The sequence below is a fragment of the Pelodiscus sinensis genome, chromosome 3 (genome assembly GCF_049634645.1).
Source record: "Pelodiscus sinensis isolate JC-2024 chromosome 3, ASM4963464v1, whole genome shotgun sequence".
Lineage (NCBI taxonomy): Eukaryota > Metazoa > Chordata > Testudines > Trionychidae > Pelodiscus > Pelodiscus sinensis.
The window spans coordinates 98,397,157-98,420,800 of NC_134713.1; the positions used below are offsets into that span (position 1 = coordinate 98,397,157).

Sequence of the window (23,644 nt, forward strand, 5' to 3'; positions counted from 1 at the left end):
AGTGTGAGCGACCAGAAGCAGTTTGTGACTGGTTGCAGAGTCTAACTTCAGTGTTACCCACCTGTGTTGGGAGTATCTGCCCTGCCTTTTGCACCCTTTCCTGACCTTGGCATTTTCAGTCACAACTATGTCGGTACAAGAGTTTCTTCTGCTGACATAGCTACCACGATAGGTGCAGACTCAGTGGCTGCTCTGGGTCTAGAGCCCAATGGAAAAAAATAGTGGGTGCTCAGCACTAACCAACCACAGTTGTTTGGTGGCACCCCCAATCATCTATTTAGCAGCACCCCTGATTAGCTAACGGGAGGGGGTTGGTGGAGGGCAGAGAGCAGTGGCTTCAGGGGCAAAGAATACAGAGGCAAAGAAAGCATTGAGTACTTCAGCTTTCCCCACATCATCTGTCACTAGGTTATCTCCTTCATCCAGTAGGGGCTGCACACCCTCTCTGATCACCTTCTTCTTGTTCACATGCCTGCGGAAACCTTTCTCGTTATCCTTTCTTGTTACCCCAAAGGAAGACAGTCTCAAGTGAGTTTTCTTGGATTTTCAAAGGGGTTTTTGCATTTGGGTGGTGGCAGTGTACCACTCAAGATAAGAGATCCTTGGGGAATTGTGTTTTTTTTAAACAGAAGCCTTTTATGTCAGGGTATTTTAAAGTTTCTTGCAGGCCCCCACCTTCTGCACTCTTAGCCTACATCTACACTATGAGTTTTCTCGGCAAAAAATATGCTAATGAGGGATGTATTTGCATAAGTCATTATCTCATTTGCATATTTTCTGCCGATCCGTTTTTGTGCTAAGGGGTTTTGCACAAAAACAAGCAGTGTAGACATTTTCTTTTTGTGCAAAAAACCCTTTTTCTGCAAGATCCTTATGCCCCCAAAAAGGAGGTATACTGATCTTGCGGAAAAAGGGACTTGGGGGCAAAAAGAAAACGTCCACACTGCTTGTTTTTGCACCTAAGATAGCCAAAGGGCATCTTTTGGAGATAAGTGCCTAAATAAGTGCTTTTGGAGATAAGTGCCTAAATCAGGGCTGCAGGGAGGTTCCATTATATGGAATTCTCAGCTGCAAACCCAATCTTGGTAGTAAGTGCCCATGCTGTTTTTTCAGCATAGTCAAGGGTGAGGGAAACGAGGCACTCCCTCATAACTTTTAGCCCAACAGTGAAGTGCATTTGTAATGCCAACAGGCAGAACCAAACCTGGAACCTCTGGAGGTTCCTGCATGAGCCTCTACTGCTTGAGCTAAAAGCCAGCTGGCTCTCAGCTAAGGTGGTAGAGCACACTCACCACTCACTCTTTCTGTAAATGGTCCAAGTGTCACTACATGGGACAGTGCACCACACCCTGTAAGTCTGTGGGTTACATATTCACCTGTCTTGTGGGAGACTTTGGGGTTTGTGTTCCTTTTCAGCTAAGGGGAGAAAGATTTATACAGGGAGCTGCCACCTCTCAGTGGTGAAAGAGATCATTGGGGAGGCAGGGAAAAGGGAGATTGGCTCTATAGCCTGGTGTTTGGTGCACCTCACTTGTGGGGTAGAAGATGCAGGCCCCAAAACAGGGTGACAGTGGTGAGTGGGCAGGATTGAGGCACTGAGGGGATGAATGCAGCAGTGGGTGTGGATCTGCTTTCCAAGTCAACACAGGACTGTATTACTCAGACTAGCAGTGGAGGTGGAAATGTGAGTCACTGTGTTGCTTGGCAGGCAGCCACCTGGAGCAGAGCTGATCAGCAGTCCTCCTCCCACCCGGGCTGCTGCTCAGTGCTGTAAGAGGGCACCTGAGGCTGGGTTCCACTTGTGCAGGGGATGGAGAGGGACTCCCTACTCATGCCTTGCTCTGGACAGCCCCTGCCTGGTGTGTGATCAGTGCAGTCACTTGGAGCCGTAGGGTGTTCAGGTGGGCTGGCTGCCTGCCAAGGAAGTGATTCGCTTTCTCAGCAGGAACCCCGGCCACCTAGTGCACTTGAATCCCTCTCGCTTCCTCCCACCACTCCACTCTGGGAGGGGTGTGGTGGATGGGGGGAAGGTTGATGTGCCAGGGCTAACCTCCACTTTGCAGGCAGGAGGGAGGGGAAGAAGGAGAAAAGAACGCCCGGAGGAGGGGCAGGCAAAGAGATAAAATAAGGATACTGTTACTGGGTGTGCTGCCTGGCTGCTGCAGGTGACCTCACTCTTGTGACTCTCCTCATGGCCACTACATTAAGGAAAGACCCGAATGGGAGAGACCCTTGACCACCAGCCTGCCCCTTCCCAGAGACCCATCTCTGGCCAATACATTCAGCTTCCCTACATACACAAGACACTCAGCGCTGTATCTTTCTGGTTCAAGGTTATGGAAAAATTCCACCTCTCCAACTCCTCCCCTCCCCAGCACAGCAAGTTACAGTGCTGTAAAGTGCCAGTGTGAACCAGGCTACAGCACTGGGGGCCATGCTCCCAGCTCTGTTAACTACTCCCCTTGTAGAGGTCGTTTCATACTGCTTAGAGAGCTCTCTCCATGCTCCTGCCATCACCGTGGCCACACTTTCAGTGTAAAATGCTGCCACAGCTGTGTTTAAGCTGTTAAGTGTAGAGACAGCCACATTCTTACCTACCTGCTTGGAACGCTGTCCCTCCTGTCCAGCTGCCTGGTGCCCCCAAATGCCCTGGGGTCCCATGCTGTTGCATAGTTCAGGTATTGGTAAGGATGGCTCTGACTATACCAATGTTTTGTTTTTTTAAAATTAGTCCATTGTAGAAAAAGCATTTTAACTGAAATAATGGAGGGTGCCCCTCCCCCACCAATATCCTGTTGCTCAGTGGTTTTGTGTAAGCAGTTATAGGTCCAATCTGATAGGCAAGCTGTGAGCGTGCTTACCAGCGCAGACCCCACAAGGCAGCTAAGTGGAGGATGATCTATCTTCCCTGGGTTTTTGAATTATTCTGGGGTTTAGGCATCTGGACACCTGATGTACACATGCCCAGAGGCTAAAACATAGGTGGACAGGAAACTAACTACAAACATTTGAGCAGAGTTTAGAGGGTTTGGTGGCAGCTGGGCCAAGAGTTCTGTGAATCTCAATAGATTCTGGGATTTAAACACGTAAATGATAGTTAGACTCCGAGTTCCTTTTGTGAATGTAGCTTTTAGTCTTTAGTAGTTGCTCCTTATGAGGCTTCTCTGTATTGTGGAAGCTTTCATTGCCCATGGGAAACCACTAGATCAGCCAACATCACCATGCAAGCTTTCTCCAATGAGACAAGAGCAGAAGAAAAATTAACTTACTACACAAATTCCACAAATAATTTTTTAATTGCTCTATACCCTTACACAATATATGTAGAACTCATTATTTTACTTAAACATTTGATCTCACAGGTTCACTTTTACAGTTCATTTAATTATGTATATACATGAGGGTTTCTATAGTGCTTATTACCATAAAATCTTCCATTATCTGGACTGCTTTACTATATGGAAATTGACCACAGGTGTTTAAACTAAAACTCAGCCAGATATTTTAAAGAACCCTGCTCTTAATGAACTGTCTTTGAAAAATGTGTCCTTAATTTTACTAAATATGAAGAAAAAGAAAAGAATCTGAACAAGAGCCTAATGATGTAGTTCTTATTCATGGCATGCTCGTGAGTTGTCATGTGAATGGGCCTTCTTAAATGTCTGCTGCTACAAGCTAGTGAGTGTTCTCGATTCATCCAGAATTAGCTGGGAATACTGTGTGTTCAGACCCTAGAAATGCTTGTTCTCTCCCAGGATTCTCACCCCTGAAGCCAGTGGGAAATTTTCTATTGACTTCAGAGAGAGCCAGTGAATATAGAGTATTCATGTGAGCCAGAGTTGTAGGAGAGGACTTTTAAGGTATAAATTGTGTTTGTGGAAAACACTCAAGACAAACTTACAGTCTCTTCAAGCCATTTGGAAAAAAACTACAGTCAACCAAATTGTGAACTGACCTAGTTATATACTTAAAAGTCATGAGTATTTTAAAAAAAAACCTAAACAAAACCAATAGTCAGAAACTAAGAGGGCAGAGGAGGATGGTTAATGTAAAAAAAGAAGAAACTCCTGGTTTATTAGCTGGAAACAGTTGTAGCTGTCTTGGTAGTTTACCTACTCAGAGATCAACAGCCATGAACTCTGGAACATCACTCAATAAGATCACAAATAAAAATGTTTGCATTCCATTTTCCTCATCAGATACATCTTATACTTTATTTTTTCTGAATGCTGTTCATTTGATTTTTAAAAAAAAAATTATTTTAATAAGCCTATCGGCCTCATGGAGAATTTTCCAGATACAGTACTTCTAAGGAAGGTATTTGGAATATGTGGTGCATTGGCATATGTGGTGTATTGGCTTCTCAAGTCAGTGAGCATCATGGCATTTTTACCCTTTAATATAAATAATGGCTCTCCCTAAAATTTTTACCTTTAGAGTTCATACAGGATGATCACATTTAAAGTCAAGAATTCCTAAAATCTATGCTTTAAGTCAGTGGTGCGCAACATTTTTTCAACCACGACCCGCATATTTTATTGTACTTGTGTCACGATCCCCCAAGGTAATTTGAGCAGCACAGCACTTAGATCTGGGTGGCCAGGGTTTATGCCCACTGCTATGGTGACCCCCCAGGAAGACATCCACGACCCCAAAGGAGATCGTGACCCACAGGTTGCGCACCACTGCTTTCAGTGAGCCCCCTTCCCACAAACTACGCCAAATAATTATCACTACTAATTATACATATTAAAATAATTTCCTAAACAGAATAAATGAAATCACTATATTTGAAAGTACCAAAATATATTACCATCATTTATAGAAAGTAGTAAATTATTAAAATATTTGCAATTGTTTATTCTTGAACATTTGAATTGAACATAATACACAGAATTTTGCTTTTGTTTTCTTACAAAATGTTTCTAAAATTCAACTTGGTTGATATTTAACTTTGACTTTTTGTCAAATATGACTGATTACAAAAACATACAAAATGCTTCAATAATTCTGAGCAAAACACTTCTATTCAATCTCTTTTCAAGTTTGTGCATCCACCTTCAAGTCTTATTTTGCTTCATATCTTTAGATATGCAAAGTATTTGCCAGACAACACCACTATTCCTCGGTCTGTTTTGTTTTTGATGTACAATTTCTTATCATATTAATGGTACAGATTAACGTATAAGGCATTCCCCACCAGCAGTAATATTGTATAGAAATAGAGGCAAATTTGCTCTTTTCCAGCAAGACTCATAAATTTAGTTGATTGGATAGCCATAGCTGATATTATAACAATGTAAAATTATACAACATCTTCATCAATAGCAAAAGGTGTATTACAAAACTAAGATATTATACAAAATATAATACAAAATATATTGAACACTGAGAGAACTTAATTTTGATATATTTTAGTTCTACTAGATTCTAGTTATGTCAGGTTATATTTTTGTATGTGTTTTGTACATTATGTGTAATAGTTTGTGTGTGCATGCACACACAAACACACACACTTAAGGTGTGTCTAAACTACATGGCTCCGTCGATGGAGCCATGTAGATTAGGCTGATCAGCAGAGGGAAATGAAGCCGCGATTTAAATAATCGCGGCTTCGTTTAAATTTAAATGGCTGCCGCGCTGAGCCGACAAACAGCTGATCAGCTGTTTGTCAGCTCAGCGCGCTAGTCTGGACACTCCCGCGTCGACCTGAAAGCCCTTTATCGACCTCCCCGTTATGCCTCGTAGGATGAAGTTTACTGGGGAGGTTGATAAAGGGATTTCATGTCGACAGGGGAGCGTCCAGAGTGCCCCGATCAGCCGACAAACAGCTGATCGGCAGAGCAGGGCAGCCATTTAAATTTAAATGAAGCCGCGATTATTTAAATCGCGGCTTCATTTCCCTTCGCCGAACAAACACATCTACATGGCTCCATCGATGGAGCCATGTAGTCTAGATGTACCCTTACATACCACCTGCACATTGAGATAATGGAATAAGTTGGGGTTTTTTTTGAAGACATATAATTCAGACCAGATCACTTGACAAACAGTGGAAGTATTGCTATGTCTACATTGCAGGTTTTTTGCGGAAGAGGATATGCAGATGGAACACTCATTTGCATATCTTCTTCTGATTCTTTTTGTTGAATAAAAAGCCCTGAGTAGACAGGGCCATTTGTCAGAAAAAAAACCCGTTTTTCGTAAGATCCTGTAAATCTTGATTTTGGAGGAATAAGAGGTCTTTCAAAAAAGAGTTTTTTTCCAACAAACGGCCCCGTCTACACACATCTTTTTATCGGCAAAACCTCTTCTGCAAAAAGAATCGGAAGAAGATATGCAAATGAGCACACTATTTGCATATCCTCTTCTGCAAAAAAAACCTACCGCAGTGTAGACATAGCCTATGTGACCACATGCAGTTGTTTTGCACTTTTCACAACTTCACCTGTACCATACTCTCAGGGCATGTCTATACTATGAAGAAGATCAACCCTTCACAGGTCGATCTTGTAGGCTACGTCTAGACTGGCCCCTTCTCCGGAAGAGGCATGCAAAGCAGGCAAGTCAGAATAGGGAAATCCGCGGGGGATTTGAATATCCCCCGCGGGATTTAAATAAATATGGCCAACGCTTTTTTTCCGGCTTGGGGAAAAGCCGGAAAAGAGCGTCTAGACTGGTGCGATCCTCCGGAATAAAGCCTTTTTCTGGAGGATCTCTTATTCCTTCCTTGCAAGTAGGAATAAGAGATCCTCCAGAAAAAGGCTTTATTCCGGAGGATTGCGCCAGTCTAGACGCTCTTTTCCGGCTTTTCCCCAAGCCGGAAAAAAAGTGGCGGCCATGTTTATTTAAATCCCGCGGGGGATATTTAAATCCCCCGCGGATTTCCCTAGTCTGACTTGCCTGCTTTGCATGCCTCTTCCGGAGAAGGGGCCAGTCTAGACGTAGCCGTAGTGTTCGATTTAGTGGGTGTAGTGTAGACCTCCCACCCCAAATCGAATGCTGAGGGCAGCCCCTGCAAGCAGCCTATACTCCTCATTCTGTAAGGAGCAAAAAATCTGGCGGGAGCTTGTAGCTGGCAGGAGCTACATCGGCCTCCCTCAGTGTAGACGCTGCAATGGCTCAGCTTAAGGTAAGCCAAATCCAGTTATACATTTTGAGTACCTTAAGCTGACCTGCCCGGACAAGTTTAGACCTAGGTTAAGATAGCAGGGCAAGAGCTGCTTTCAGGACTAGAAACATTCGAGCAGCTTCAAATAATTACAACATTAAAAGAAAACTGTCTCAAAAAAGTTTCCTTCTCAAATAAAAGGTAAAGTAAAAAATTACGGCTCTAAAATTAAATGTGCTGCAACAGTGAGGGATGCACAGTTTTTAGAGGCCCGATATTATTGGTGTTGAGATATTAAGGTGCAAAGTGCCTTAATTCAAAATATGTCCATATCTCTTAAGTATTTCTATCAAAACTAGAATCACCTGCTTAATGCCTTTCAGATCAGATTTCAGATTATCCAGTGAGATGTGTGTGTAAATATATGCACACTCACACAGAGACCTGTACATTTGAATCCCTCATGGTTCACAAGATATGAGGTTTTAAATTTGCTATATGCTGGAACACATAAAACCTATTTTAAATCACTTTTGAAACCTTTAAATTTTTAATTCTAAAATTTTCTTCCAAAACATGCATGGATAACTAAGGCAACCTGATTTAAAGGTTGAGGGGTGTGAAAAATAACTAGCATCTCTAAAATTCTGCATAAAAATACATTATATTGTTGGATAGTTTAAAGGTTTTATAGGCATTCTTGGAATGATTTGTGTTATTCATTCATAGCTTCATCACATATAAGTACTGCAGTCTTCACAAATGAAAGACAATAAATGTTATACCAGTGCACACCATTAATATTATACACAGAGATATTCACTTTATGCTTATCCATCCAACTGTAACAATCAGTGGAAATATTTTTTTTTAGTTTCTAATTTCCCTACATCCAATTTCTGATACTTTGTATTGGATATCAGTACACTAATATGGAGATGAGAAGAAATTCTTGAGATACTTTCTGTTTCTCTCCCCCTGTATTTTAAGTGCTAAATTATTTTTATATATGGCTTTCTAAACAAATGTGTGGAAGGGAGTGACTTGATTAATTGGAACTTTTGCATGAAGAGATATGCAACATACTGACTGACCCAAATAAATCCATATCAAATATGAATATGAAAATACAAACCATCTGATCTTTTACCTAACATTTCTAAAATATTTGCTTCAAATTCCCAAGCCTTTCTGCTAACTCATCATCAATACAAGTTGAAAACTGTCTGGAAAAATAAGATTGTAATATCCAATTGTCAAGCCTCCTGTGGTGTAATCATTAGTGTGTTTTATTTATTCTTTCAGGTTTTACAATGTGCTTTTCAACTCCTGTCTGGGGAAGAGCATTAATATGCTGGCTTGATATTACCCAGGATTTCATCCTCCCAGTTGTGGAGACAGCAGAAGAAGAAAGCACAGCCTATTACAATAATAGTGCTGCCCCAACCAAAGCCATATGCCCAGCTGAACATATTAGATCCCCTCAATGGGATGGTATCTGTGAACATCACCGGATAGATGATCAGGCTTGTGATCTGGAATATCACTAAAGAAAGGGAAAAACAAAAGAAATTAGTGACAATTAATCTCATCACATTTCCTTCTCTGACTTTATTGGCAGAAGGGCATACTTTTTTCTCAGGGTATGTCTACACTGTCACCCTAATGTAGGCATTTGAACTTGCAAATGAAGCCTGGGATTTAAATATCCCGGGCTTCATTTGCATGTTCCCGGGCGGGCACCATTTTTAAATGCCCATAGCTCGAACTACCTGTCCGCGGCTACACGCGGCACGCACTAGGTAGTTCGAATTAAAGCTTCTAATTCGAACTACCATTAAAACTCCTTGCAGGAGGAATAACGGTAGTTTGAATTAGGAGCTTTAATTCGAACTACCTAGTCCGTGCCGCGTGTAGCCGCGGGCAGGTACTCGAGCTACGGGCATTTAAAAATGGTGCCCGCCCGGGAACATGCAAATGAAGCCCGGGATATTTCAATCCCGGGCTTCATTTGCAAGTTCAAATGCCTACATTAGCCACCCTAGTTCGAACTAGGGCAGTGTAGACATACCCTCTGGGAATGAGGTGTACCCTCATGGAATACGGTGTAACAGTTAACTCAAACTAAGGACTTAGTTCGAGTTAACATTTGACTGCTGCGTGTAGCTGCGAGCAGTTAGTTCAGACTAGGAGGATTTAAAAATGGTGCCCGGATGGGAAGATGCAAATAAAGCCCGGGATATTTAAATCCCGGGCTTCATTTGCAACTTCGAATGCCTACATTAGCCTCCCTAGTTCGAACTAGGGGGCTAGTGTAAACGTACCCTCAGATATTTAGGGACTTAGCTCCAATCCTACAATCAAATCTTTGGGGGGGTACCATTGCATTCTTGCAGAGATACAGTGACTTTAATGGGACTCAGCATAGGTATGAGGGTCTGTCTACACAGATCTGATTACAGGATCAAGGTTTTCATTCCGGAACCATTCTACATACAGATCTCATTTACTTCAAAAGGGTATTCTGGGTCCAAAGTGACTGAAGAATTTGGTCCTTAATCTGACTCTTGAAGAGAATTCAAGTTAACACAATGGCTTAATTTCTTTAACCAAGCACGGATGCAGAAAAGGAACAATCTGGACTAGAAGACTCAAATGGAGTAGTTAAAATAATTTACTTTAGCCTTTGTATAGAAGTTTCCACCATTTGCAATGGGTGAAGCTGCCATTTAAGGAAGCGAGCTTCCCAGCCTGTGGCCCTACTCGTACACCACCCCTGCTCTACCTCTGGCCCCACCCAATCCCCACCTCCTCCTTAATGTTTCCCTCTTCTCCTCCCTCCCACTCTCTGCTCACCTGCTTCCTGCCAAATCCATGAACCCAAATATAGCAAATGACATTTAAAAAAAACACTCTAATTCTTTTCTAAAGAAATTGAAGCATGTTTTTCACTGCATGCCAGATGAGACATGCAAAAGGCACCTAATTAAAAGCACGACATTTAGGAATAAAAAAACCCCGTCAGTCACAGATTTTTTGTATATACCCTGAAGTTTGTCAGAGATTTACATGCCAAAACTTTGCACAATGAAAGCTTTTTTATCTGGCAGTGTGTTAACTGGAATACTTTGTTAACCAGGTCACAGTACTGCTGTGTCTTCAGGCATGTATGCGCCCAACTCTCGTAGCTGCATAGCTCAATGCTTCTGGCCATTGTGGGGCTTCTGATAACTGTCAGTGACAGCTGCAATCATCAGGCTCTCCTTTCCCCTTGGCCTGCCTCTGGCACTGCCGGCTGACAGCAGCAGCAGCGCCTTGTTCTCCCTCAGCTTGCCTCAAGCTTTCTAACCCTTTGCCTTCAGAGTATATGTAATCCTTTGCTTGAGTATCCCGCACATTCAATTAACCCACAACCAGCACTCCCCACAAGTGCCAGATAACAAAGCTTTCACTGTAGTAATGGCGAGTTAGCTGTCCTGCTGAATACACAATTAAATATTATGGAATACAAGATGCAGCTCTTCTCTATTTACATTTTCTTAATATTTCTAAGCTGATTTTATATTTTAAATGTACTCTTAGCCTTCATAGCGTAATCATTCCAGATTATTACTGATTTAGTGCACTGGAAAAGAGACATTGTTTTAAATTAAAGTAGTTTACTGGGTTCAAAACAACATTCACTCCTTTCAAAAAAAAGGAACACTAATTTATTTTGAGTGTTCTCCAAAACAATATACATGTTTATGAATTTTCACCATGGCTACGTCTACACTGGCCCCTTTTCTGGAAGGGGCATGTAAATTTCACGAGTCGTCGTAGGGAAATCCACGGGGGATTTAAATATCCCCCGCGGCATTTAAATAAAAATGTCCGCCGCTTTTTTCCGGCTTTTAAAAAAGCCGGAAAAGAGCGTCTAGACTGGCCCCGATCCTCCGGAAAAAGTGCCCTTTTCCGGAGGGTCTTATTCTTACTTCTGTTGATGAACTAGTTTTAAGAATAAGAGCCTCCGGAAAAGGGCACTTTTTCCGGAGGATCGGGGCCAGTCTAGACGCTCTTTTCCGGCTTTTTTAAAAGCCGGAAAAAAGCGGCGGACATTTTTATTTAAATGCCGCGGGGGATATTTAAATCCCCCGCGGATTTCCCTACGACGACTCGTGAAATTTACATGCCTCTTCCGGAAAAGGGGCCAGTGTAGACGTAGCCTATATGTTTATGTTTAAAAAGTATGTTTCCAAAAATTTTAGATATAACAAATGATTTTATATCTTACTTGGGTATTTATTTTGGTGGAGGTTTCTCTTAAAACTAGTTCATCAACAGAAGTAAAGAAAGGGAAACTAAGGATGTGAAAGTTTAACTATTTAAATGGTTAACTGAGAAGCCTGGGCTTCTCAGTTAACCTTCACAGTTACATACAGGCTCCTGCCCCACTCCTGGGTAGCCAGCAGTGCAGGACAACAGCTGGTGTGTGGTAGAAGCTGACTTAAAAGCCAGGTCCCAGCATACACTGGCTCCCGAAAAGCTGGCTGCTACACTATGCTGCTGCCTCTCTATCAGAGGTAGCAGTGCAAGGGTGGCAGCTGGCTCCCCAGGAGTGGGGCTGTAGGCACACACTTGCTCTCAGGGAACTGACCACCAGCCTGCATTGTGGGTAACTGTGTAACCACTGAGTTTTTCAGTGGGTACATGTTTAACCAATTACCTGCTTTTTAACATCCCTAAAGGAAACTCATTTGTCCAGCTATCTGGATGAAAAGGGGTAAGTCCCTTTAAGGACTCTCTTCATCAGTGGGGTGAAGGGAGAAATTACAGCAGAGATGGATAGAAAGACTTTGGAAGCCAGATTTTTATATTACAGTAATTAAAATTATAATGTGCATTTTAGATAAGGGTGGTCTTTTGAAGAATTTATTTTCATAAACTATATATCTAAAGATCCAAACATTTAAGGCTAAAGAGGTATATCTAAAAATCTTTGTAAGGATTTTTTCAGAGATGTGATTTTATAATCTTCAGCAACAAACTAATAAAATATTTAAAGCATTTTTTTAAACTAAAGTCCTGTAGGTTAACCGGTTATGAGCAAATATGTAATGCACAACTCTTTTCCACAGTAAGTTCAGACACTGAGGCTACGTCTACACTGGCCCCTTTTCCGGAAGGGGCATGTTAATTTCACCTATCATAGTAGGGAAATCCGCGGGGGATTTAAATATCCCCCGCGGCATTTAAATAAAAATGTCCGCCGCTTTTTTCCGGCTTTTAAAAAAGCCGGAAAAGAGCGTCTAGACTGGCCCCGATCCTCCGGAAAAAGCACCCTTTTCCGGAGGCTCTTATTCCTACTTCAAAGTTGCCTTCAAAGTAGGAATAAGAGCCTCCGGAAAAGGGCGCTTTTTCCGGCGGATCGGGGCCAGTGTAGACGCTCTTTTCCGGCTTTTTTAAAAGCCGGAAAAAAGCGGCGGACATTTTTATTTAAATGCCGCGGGGGATATTTAAATCCCCCGCGGATTTCCCTACTACGATAGGTGAAATTAACATGCCCCTTCCGGAAAAGGGGCCGGTGTAGACGAGCCCTGACAGAAATTGACCCAGATACATTGGGTTGTCAAATGTCTTCATTACCAATGTGGCTCCTTTAAAAGCTGAATGTTATGCTAGTAGGTCTGGCAAGCTAGAAGTCTTTTCACTATTAAGTTCCTACATCTGATCAGGAGGAAGACTGACGAGACTGCAACAGCATGCTGTGGGAGCCTGCAGGAAGAGTCAGAATAGGGATAGGAAGAGGCAAAGAGTTGGGCATTAAGACCCAATCAAGGCAATGCCTTCCCTTGCCTCTTTACCCACCGCTCATGGTTTCCACAGGAAAAAAATACTTGTGAATTAGCAACGTTGCTCCTGGGATTGTTGTTTCAGTGTTTATTTACTGCCACAGACCCATCACAAAGGATTCAAAGCCAAGCATTCTGATTTGCCTGCTTGCTTTATGTCTGCCTTTCCCATCGTGCCACAACACCCACGCCCTTTTTTAATTTTGAAGGGATATTTGATTTGCATCTTCAAAAGTTGTAACTGACCATTAAAACACCCCTAATCCCCGAGGACGCAAACTAAGTATCACTTCAAAATTAAAACAAGCTTTTCTCATTTATGACAATGAATCATGAACCCGAAAAGAAATAAGGATAGGACTGGGTATTTTCAGATAAAGGAGGTTTTACTCCAGCTATCATATATCACATTTAGAACAAACATCAGTTTAAGAAGCAATCTTTTCTTTGTACTCAGTCTTACCAACTATAAATAGCAAGCCACCGATTCCTCGCACATAGCTGAAACTAAGTACATCAATGGAAAATGCAACGACTGATAGGATGAAACAGATGACCAGGATCACGAAGCCGACAAGGTAGGTGGCAGCTGCTGCTCTTCCCCAGGCTTGAAAGGAATGGAAGAAACGTGTTAGACAAAACAATGCATGGAAGCGGATGTCACACTTTCATCTTCTGTTCATTTAATTCTATCACTGTAGCGATTCTGTCCCTGATAAGCATACCATACGGCTTTGAGTTAGTATAAAAAATGTAAGTGTGGCTTTCAGGGAAACCAAGAGGTCTAAGCAGAGAATAATTGTAATTATCACTATTTATATGGTGCTATAAATATGCACGACGCTTTACAAGCAAAAGAAAAAGACAAAGCTTGGAATTTTCTACCACATTCAGCATTGACCTAGCTCTGTATCCATTGAAATGAACAGTAAAGTTCTCACTGAAGAGTGAGTGGAAAGAGAGTTATCCTACTTTTGTAAATTTCATTTATGGTTCATGAGCAAACAGACAAGAATGATGTGGTAAAGACAAATGCAGACAAATAAAGGGATATCTCCCTGGACAGTGCAGGTTTCTGCTGTGAGCAAGGGATAGAAGCTGTTTGACATCATGGATTTGTAGTTACTTTTTAAATTGATGATTAAATGTGTAATGCTATAATGGAGAATTAGCATTTGAAGGCTTAGCAGAAGAAGTTAGGATTAATGAAAGATCTGAATAAGGAAAGAGTGATTGATATGCAAGATAAGGGATCTTATGCTCACAGATCTACACAGGGTCTACACAGCACCCTAAATTACGCAAATTGTGTATATTATTTTGATTCTATTTTGAAATTTGAAATTTGGTGCATCTAAATTTCAGCGCCAAATTTCAAAATAACGCACTGTTTCAAGACATCCCTTAACCCTCGTGGAATGAGAGCTACAGGGCTGCCAAAATAGTGTGCCCATTATTTTGAAATAATGAGCGGCTTCTTAAGACACGAGGTAGCTATTTTGGGTTACCTCCAGTACCTCCGGTATCCCAAAGTAGCCGCACAGTGTAGATGTACCCATAGAGAGAGTGGGAGATGTGAAGGCAACCTATGCAGAAGTTTCTGGATGTCATAAAGGGTGTGGACTCAGCCACATTCAAGAAATTGGATTTTGGCAGATTTATTCTGCATGAACTGGAGGGAGTGAAGTGAGAATAAAGGAGAAAAGAATGGGGTGCATTTGGAATAGTTAAAGTGAGAAATTACAAAGATTTGGACATGGGTTTTTCCAGTAGAAACAGAAGGGAATAGGTGTCTCTTAAAGTTGATGTAGACTCAGTACTAAAAGGGATAAGGGATCTTTCGGAAAAGGCTTTATTTTCCGAAAGATCCGTGTCTAGACTGGTGCTTTTTTCCGGCAAAGCTCCGAGCCAGAAAAAAGTGGCAGCCATTTTTATGCTAAAGAAGCGGTGGGGATTTAAATCCCCGCTTCATTTGCAATTGCGATATGTCTAATTTGCATCCCTTTTACGGAAAAGGGATGCAGTCTAGACACAGCCCTGAAGAATAACATCTCTCCCTGAAAAGCAACCTAATTTTTTTTTAAATCAATGCTGGCTTCTGAACATTCAAAGTCCATTCTCTTTCCAAACAGCAGACACAAGCATAGGCAAATACCTGCAAAGAAGAGGCCACTTCTTGCCCATGAAGCCATGTAGTTGACTATTTTAACTCTGAAGAACCCAAAGGTACCAATACAAGAGTTTTGATTTTATAGATAAACAGCTGTCATGCATTGGCCTCCACTTACTTTAAAGACTGGGGTTGCCTGCTTTTACACAGCGGTTAAAACAGGGAACTCATATAGGGCCTGTTTTTTTGTGGTCCTCGGTGCAGTTTGGTTTTACGCAGGGCTCAACATGCGGCCTGCGGGTGGGATCCTTTGACCATGGCCACCACTGGGAACACTCCACAACAGCGAGGCGTCTCAAATGCATGGTGAGCATTGAAAGATGCAAGAAGACGGGCTGGCTGGAACAGACTGGTACAGAGTGTCGGTGTTTCTAACCCCCAGGGAGGAGCTGCCAGGAGTGCTGGGGCTTTGTGGGAAGTGCTTTGTATTCATGCTTGTCAGTATGAAAGAAGCTGTTTGCATATATATTTGCATGTATATGCAACCACACTTAAGTTGAGGCCCTCGGCATGTGCTGTCAGTATCATTGTGGCCCCCGGGGCTTCCAAATTTGAGTAGCCCTGGTCTTAGACAGTGCTTGGTCCTGCTGTGAGGGCAGGGCACTGGACTCAATGACCTCTCAAGGTCCCTTCCAGTTCTAGGATTCTATGATTCTGTTGCCATCTTCCTACCCTATCTCTAAATGAGAAATACCAAAAGAGAATAAGGCTTGAAAAATGTACCAGATACCTGTGTTAAAAATCAATATAAAAATTAGGGTAGAAAGATTCACTGCAAAGCACCTGGTGAACCCCACTTTTACACACACTCCTGACTCTTTCAGATCTGGGTGAGAGTGCTAGGATTCCTTTAGTGTGTTCTCCCGGGACTCTGGTTGGAAGTCTTTCTTTATAATCTGCTTCTGCCTGATGGCAGTCCGACAAAGTGAAAGACTCCTACTGCCCCGTAGTTTCATAAAAGGCTAAGATGACAGATTTTTGCTCTCTTTCCACCTCACAGCTTTCTGACTGTTGAGTGGACCTCATCTGATCCCCAGCAATTTGAGCCTCTGTTTGTGAGTTCCTTTGTCTTTCTCTATGGGTAGTCATAGCTTGTCTCATCACTTTCATGCTGTTGCTGCTTACGAAACCTGAGACAGACAAAGCACTGAACTAGTTTCCATATGGTTCATCCTTTGTAACACTGTTTTTGCAATCAGATGTGAGAGTTGTGTATTTGTTAAAGCTTCAGTTCTGGTGAAATTGATGTCTTATTGCCAGAGATTCACTCATCTGATGAAGTGGGCTTTCCCCATGAAAGCTCATGATTCTCTCTCTCTTCAGATGAGCTGGAGTGGAAATAATAGAAACCCAGAATTTACAACAGAAAAAGAAGGGCGGGGAGTTGCAATTGAAGTACTGGTATTAATGAGGCTGAGTAGGCTAGAAGTGTCCAATACTAAGCTATTGATGTAAATGAGGTGTTAAATGCAGGGAAGGCTGGCTTGATAATGTGACATCCAGTTAATGTCTTTGTTCATACCCAGGGAAACAATGTCATATTGGCAGATAAATGTCAATTCTGCACTCTCTTTCTGTAACTGGATTATGAAATTCCTTTGTAGAAGAAAGAGCTATAATTATCCTATAATTGACAGGCACCCTTTCCCCCCCCCCCCCTTATTTTTCTGTTATAAATTCTGGGTTCCTGTTATATCCACTCCAACTCATCTGAAGAAGTGGGTTTTGCCCAGAAAAGTTCAAAGTTTAACTTTGTATCACAAATCAGGAAGAAATATGCACAGAGGTATCAGGTCAAGAGAGTGTAATGTATCTTTAGAATTCCTACCTAACTCATCTGAGCTCCCAGATAAATCTACCAATACACTTGGCTGAGAGCCTGCTGTATCAAAGTCTACTCAGCTACACTGTTATTACTTACACAACTACTTTGTAAATGAGTCATGGAACTTGACTCATGTTCATAAGCTTCTAGGGTTTTTTTTTTTCTGGTAAAGATCCAAATTAATGTTTCCATGTTTTGCATGTATTTTTGAGTCAATTATTGTATGTTTAATAAATGCCACTGGATTATTAAAACATGACCAGCAAGGCATTAACTACTCTGTTAGGTATTTTGCCATATATACTTTCTGTTATATGATCATAATTCAAATCTAAAACAACTGTAAAGCAAAGCTATGAATTTAAAACAAAAACAATCATCTAGAATCAAGAGGCTATTCCCACCCACAAATATTGGATCTCAACCTACAAGTGTCCTTTTAATGTACAAAGGCAGAAGAACAGCTGCTTTGAAAACAAGTTCATACATCAAACACAATATGTCTGTACAACACAGATTAGATACAAAAGGAGAATTGCTAATCCAGGAATATTCTAAACTATATATCCTCCATTCATAATGCAGTGCAGCAGTCCAGCTTTTGCATTCTGTATATTAGCAACATGCCCATGCTGGACCTCAGGAGCTTCCTGGTCTCATATCAGAATGGATCTCAATTAAATGAAACCCTTTTTCCATATGCAAGATAACCCCACTCATCTTTTTGTCTTTCCACCCTCTATCCATTGTAAATCTGATACCAGACTCTCAGATTTCACACCTGAATTAAGCAAATAGTTCAATTTAGAAACCATTCCAACATGAAGATGTCCTCCACTCCCCACCCCTTCCCCCAGGCATGGTTCAGTTTCATCTCCTCTCAGCATGCAAAAGACATGCAGATGCTTGATTGACAAGCTGATTCCAATGTAGTTTTATATTAGATCCACCTTGAAGCTTTCTTTTCTTATCACTGGGTGGAGAGCAGAAAAGGGGTGGAGTAATTAGATAGATCCAGATTCATTCATTTCTAGATTCATGGATTTTTTTAAACTGGAGCCATCCTATGCTGACTATTTTGAGTTACATTTCTTAGCAAATTAACATGTAGCATATTGGTATGTTAAGCCAATCAAACCACGGTCTGACATCTTATGTCCTTTGCCTACATGTAGATATTATTTGAACAGAATAACCTCAGCATTAATCTCATCTAGATTATTCAGGGGACAAAACTGAGTTGTGAAAATAATCTATAGGCTATTTTTCATTTAGAACAGCCACCAGAACAAAGTTTCTTTAGATAAACAGCAGAATGTGGCCCTTTCTCCAATGTTCCTGGTCTTCTGGGGTGAAGTATGAAACAATTTATCAATATGTCATAGAATGCTTAATTTATACTGTGTATTGAGAGGATTACTGGGTTACCATGTGAAAAAACCTCAAGTGCTGTGTTAGCCTTTCTTCCCTTTGTAGGAAAAGTCTAGGGACATGCAGTTACTTTTTGAGGACAGTCAAATTCCTCCCACATAAAAGTAAAACCTACAAACATTGTGAGGGTAAAACATTGTGCTGTTTATCTCACAATGAGTTCTGCATGGCTACGCCCTACTACCCATTTTAAATCCAGTATAATCCAAGGTTCCTTCCAGATCATTTTGGATATTTAACATGTTGATACAATCACTGTATCTCTACTAAGTAAGCTATAAAAGAATCAATATGTACAAATAAAAGCCTCTGCCTTGTAGGGAGAAAAAACAGGCAATTTTCTTATATGTATCCTCCCAAAGCTTCCCCAATCCACTGCATTTCAATGATGTTTCGAAAGTGTGTCTCTATATCACACTCTAAATATTCCATTTTGTAGAACAGCAAATATAATCATCAAGTACTTTGGCAGCAACTATTAGCAAAGCCCATTGCCTGAGAACATGTGAGAGTATTAAGATGCCATAGCTGACCCGATCATAATTTAGTAACATTTTTAGACACTTTCAAAATACATACACATTATCCCCCAGTTTAATGTCTGACTTTTCAGCTGCTTCCTATGGTGATTTTCTTTTCTGTTCTGTAGGTATGTCTCTCAACTAATGCCATTTTCTTTCCACCCTCAAAACACATTTCACTCTATTTGAAATTGCAAGGTGAGAGGCACCGAAGTAGTAGAATTTCCCTAATCATGAAGGGTTAGACTCCTGTTTTCCTTACTGTTCCTCCAGAATACCATGGGGAGGGTAGTTAAGATGTTTGCAGGTGGGCATGTGCATTGTGCTAGCAATGGCTGGCATTATCAACACAAAAGAGAAGAGGCAGGGAATTTAAGAAGCCTCATGTCGGCCACATATAGTGCTGATGGAGAGCCAGCAATAACAGAGAGAAGATACGCAAAGAGCCAGGCCTGTTCGCTTGGTTTTAAAAGACCCCCTTGCTATTCTGTTTCATTTACTTCCATAGTGAGTCCCTTATCCAGTTAATGTAGGATTGAGAGGGAAGCCTGTTCTAAAGCAATCTAAGTCGGACAAGGCCTGATTTTCTATGTAACTATTAACCAGGAAACACTGTTAAAGCTAGTCCAGCAAACACCAGTCTGTCCTGTACCACTCATTAACCAGCCATAGGAGGGGGCATAAGCAGACCCTTGGTAAATGAGGAAAGGGAGCATTTTGGTAAAGGCAAGTTATTTTGCTAATAAAAGTGGCACTGATTTACAGCTGTCAAATATTGGCAGGGATATCTGGGCAGTGGAGTAGGATGAGATCCGGCATGTGACCCAAACTCCTACACCCCATTGCAAACACCTACCGTATTCCATGAGAGACTCGCATTGCCAGTTGAGCGCATTGTTGAACTTGGTGCAGCTCTCCCATAACGACGCCTGGTGCTGGTAGGGCTTTGACTCCGATTCCAGCCAGCCCTTGCCGGCCAGTGCAATGATGCCCGAGATGATAGCTAAGCCCAGGAGAAGGGGCAGGAGCCACCTGCATCTCCAGCAGGCAAGGGAACACGTCACCATCTCACACAGTAGTCAGGGCCTTCTGCAGAGAATAGGTGCCCAAGCCTGAGAGTTGTTTCTGGATTCCGCAGGGAGGGGTGTTTTAAGAAGCCTTCTCTGAAGAGAGAGAAGGAGTGTGTGTGTGTGTGTGTGAGCTGCTTTTTAATCAGCGGAAAGGCACTAAGGGAGGAGGGAACCCCACCTAGATTCCAGTGACTAAGAGCAGCAGCAGTAACCTGTGGAGCCAGAGAGGAGCTGCAGGGCTGGGCTCAGCTGCCTTGCTCTGTTCCTTCCCCCTAGCTGGCTGCTAAACAAACCAAGGCTACAATTATACTTAACCCTTTCCTACCTGGCACCGCCCATGAAAAATGCACTTTGTGCATTCACAAGTCTTTTTTTCTGTAAAAGGAAATTCAGGGCTGTCCTAGGCTGCAAGAAAGTGAGATTGCATAACATGTGATATATAAAGTCTCATTGAAAGACACAAAAAAAGCATTCTGTAGTGGTGCTGATCAAAACTATAAAACTAGTCCCTTTTTTCTCCATCTGTAAATCAGCTACAAACTGATCCAGAATTTCTTAAATATTTTCCATGTTAGTTTGAAGTATTAGTTTCCAACCTGTAAGTTGTTCATGAACAATTTATTTTCATTCTTCACTATTTATTATTCATGTTATGTTGTAGTTTGTAACTGGTCACCTAAGTCTGACAGATCTCATTCAGTTCCCACAGATTAGGGCAGGCATGTCCAAAGTCCGGCCCGTGGGCCAATTGCGGCCCGTGTTCCGGTTTAATACGGCCCCACAGGTAATTTGACAATATCTATCTTTTATGGCCCCCAACGAATCCATATGTATTGAGATGAATACATTGTAAAATCTCAGTTAATGTCAGTTGGTCTAAATCAGTTATAAATATATTTGGACACAACATGTATACTTGGTGTTATGTTCCTGTTCATATTTTTTTGAACTTAAAAGTTGACAGACAACCTTTATTACCAATAATATGTAATGTACTTTACAATGTTCCTGACATATATTTCAGCTTCCTGGATTTTTTTTTTCATCTGGCCTTCAGATATGAAAGGCAGAGTGATTTAATACCTGTTTAGATTTGTCATCCATGTGACGAAATGAAAAGTGTGCCGTTTGCAATAAACTTTGCATAAAATAGTTAATTTGCATTTAATTTTAATGGTTCAAAGAATGTCAGGCAGAATGGTCGGCCCTCACGCATGTTCACTTCATCAAATCTGGCCCTCTTTGAAAAAAGTTTGGGCACCCCTGGATTAGGGTGTCTAACATTTCCTTGTGGCTGTCTTGTTGGCAGTTGCAACTAAACATGACTAAAACTAAGATACTCATTTTATCTCCCATGCTTTTCTTTCTTCCCACATTCTTGATAATTTACTATCCCTTCTGTTGCTCACAGCCAGAGTCTGAGTACTGAAAACAAGTCGGTTACCAAAAAATGATAATATTAATATGTTAATCTCACATATTGAAGGCTTAAACCCGGTTGTTATTGAATTAAAATGTGTGACTTCTCACCCAATTTTGAGACAGCAAAAATGCAAATTTTAGGGGCAAAAACTTTTTTGAATGGAAACGGTAAGTTAATAAAAAGGAAATCTGCTTACCTACAGTTATGGTCAGAATTATGCCAGGTACCTGTTTGTTGACAGACATTAACTGATTTATTGGAATATACGGCAAGGAAAATTAATTCTGCCCCCAGAATTTTTAGAACTTGCAAGTACTTGTGACATGGTAGCACAAAACAGCTTATGAAGTATCACTCTTTTTTTTTAAAGTCCTTTTCAAAGGAGACCACTGCCAAACTCTGGAAAGAAAACACAGTTGTTCATACCAATTTCAGTGAAACTTGGATGAAAGAGGTGGCTCAGTTAATAATGGTATTAAGTTTAATTCCCATAATATAAGTAATTTGTTCTAAAAAATAGCTCTATTTGATGCTTAGTGACATATTTGTGAGTGCAAAAAATGGACAAGTGTGGCTATAAATTATAGTTTATCTTGAAGGTACTTTTGAACTAAATTGATACTTCTAATTATTTAATAAATTCCTGACTTTGGAATTTTAATGGGTTGAATTGATACTCACCATTTAATTAACATATAAAGTTTATAAATGGCATGCCGAGTTTAATTGACAAATTAATGAAGGATATGTTTCAAGATACATTGTTCTACACCGATATTGAAAATACCTACCTAGAATAAATGCATTTTATTTTCCACTGTGTGTTAACATTTATTGGTCTATTGATTTGATATAGATTTTTATATAAAGTTTTAGTATTTTATGTGAAAATAATTTATTTAAAAATTATGAACACTATTTTCTAACCAACTTTATTTCTCATTCTTTAATTTCTAATATTGAATTTTGTTTTGGTTAATAAAACATATAAACATAAGAATTCTTAGCTAAGTCAACTGAGATATAAACTATAGCAAGAAGTATAAGATGGGTAAGTGAGTAATTGAAAATTTCTTAAGGAATATAAATTTGATACCATGCATACATCATGTAGCATACCCACATTTTTAATGATCTCTGTGGATCCAAATATTCCTACTTATTCCTTTATAACATGTCCTGTTTTCTGTCTGCTCCAGACTGCCAAAGCTCTCACTCAGGCCGTTTTCATATTTTATTTTGTATACTTTAATTTTCTCTTCTTCAGCTTTGACTATTGCTACAATGCCCCTGCAATTCCATCCAAAGCGATGCTCCAAAATTCATCTTACCTTCAGGTCGGTCTTGTTATTCAGACTGTTCAGACTGTGTTTTTTCACATGAACAATAAAATATAGGGCCTAAATCGAGTGTATATGTAAAGTATCAGCTCTTTGGTGATTAAGGATATCCCTAGGAATATGTCTACACTGCGAGCTTCTTTTGGAATAAGCTTTTCTGGAAGATATCTTCCAGAAAAGCTTATTTCGAAATAGAGCATCTGCACTACAGGGAAGCCTCAAAATTAGTCCGGGGCAGGCTCCCACAATGTGGATGGGCTATCTCGATGTAGAGCCCCAGGAGACATTGGGGAGGAATGTATGTGTAAGTCCTTATTGGGGAGAATATGGCTCCAGGAGAACCTGGGTATTTTGCTGTAAAACGTGTAACCAATGCCTGTTTAGAAGTGCTCAGTTTGTTCAATGGTGAGACTTACCATACCACCCACCCTTATCACTCAGACAACTAGCCTAAGTGGAAACATTGTAGTTTCTTCAGATCTAAAAACAAATATTTTATTGAGAGCAATGCACTCATGGCAAAGGAAGAAGACAGAATTATGTTAAGATTAAAATATTCTTTGTAAGAGTCACAGATGTGTTGGGATAAGAGTGCACCACATAGGCAGAGAGAACTGGATTCTTATGCTGTCTACGATGAGAAACTCTAACTTTATGAATTCACATAGACCCATTAAGTCAATTCATTTGGTAAAGGGATAATTCACATATATAAAATTAGGAACACATTTTAAGTACCTTACTTTACTGGGGTCTAAAAGAAGTATAGGGTGGGGCAACCCTTGCTACATAATCTATGTCCCCTGCAGTGCATCTATCATAGTACTGTTTAATATTTTGCTAAAGACTTGGCCACTTCCTTAACTCACCCAGCCACACCCTTTCTGGTTTCACAACACTGCCATCAGCACTGAACTGGGCT

At 40.9% G+C, this 23,644-nt stretch overlaps 1 protein-coding gene across 1 annotated transcript; it reads right to left on the reverse strand.

The window, feature by feature from the left end:
* Positions 1-7,933: 7,933 nt before the first annotated feature.
* Positions 7,934-20,183, reverse strand: LOC102447790 (p53 apoptosis effector related to PMP22). Its single transcript, XM_014580294.3, has 3 exons — positions 19,746-20,183; positions 13,406-13,549; positions 7,934-8,657 (listed from the first exon to the last, which is right to left on the reverse strand). Exons 1-3 carry the CDS (start codon positions 19,954-19,956, stop codon positions 8,458-8,460), a joined length of 555 nt encoding a protein of 184 aa, XP_014435780.2. The 5' UTR covers positions 19,957-20,183; the 3' UTR covers positions 7,934-8,457.
* Between the last annotated feature and the right edge of the window lie 3,461 nt (positions 20,184-23,644).

Excerpts from the sequence above, each read along its gene's own strand:
- LOC102447790 (XM_014580294.3), bottom strand. The coding sequence starts at position 19,956 with ATGGTGACGTGTTCCCTTGCCTGCTGGAGATGCAGGTGGCTCCTGCCC. Across the intron at positions 13,550-19,745 it reads CGAGTCTCTCATGGAATACG|CCTGGGGAAGAGCAGCAGCT; the intron begins GTAGGTGTTTGC and ends ATTCCTTTCAAG. Across the intron at positions 8,658-13,405 it reads TGGCTTGCTATTTATAGTTG|TGATATTCCAGATCACAAGC; the intron begins GTAAGACTGAGT and ends CCCTTTCTTTAG.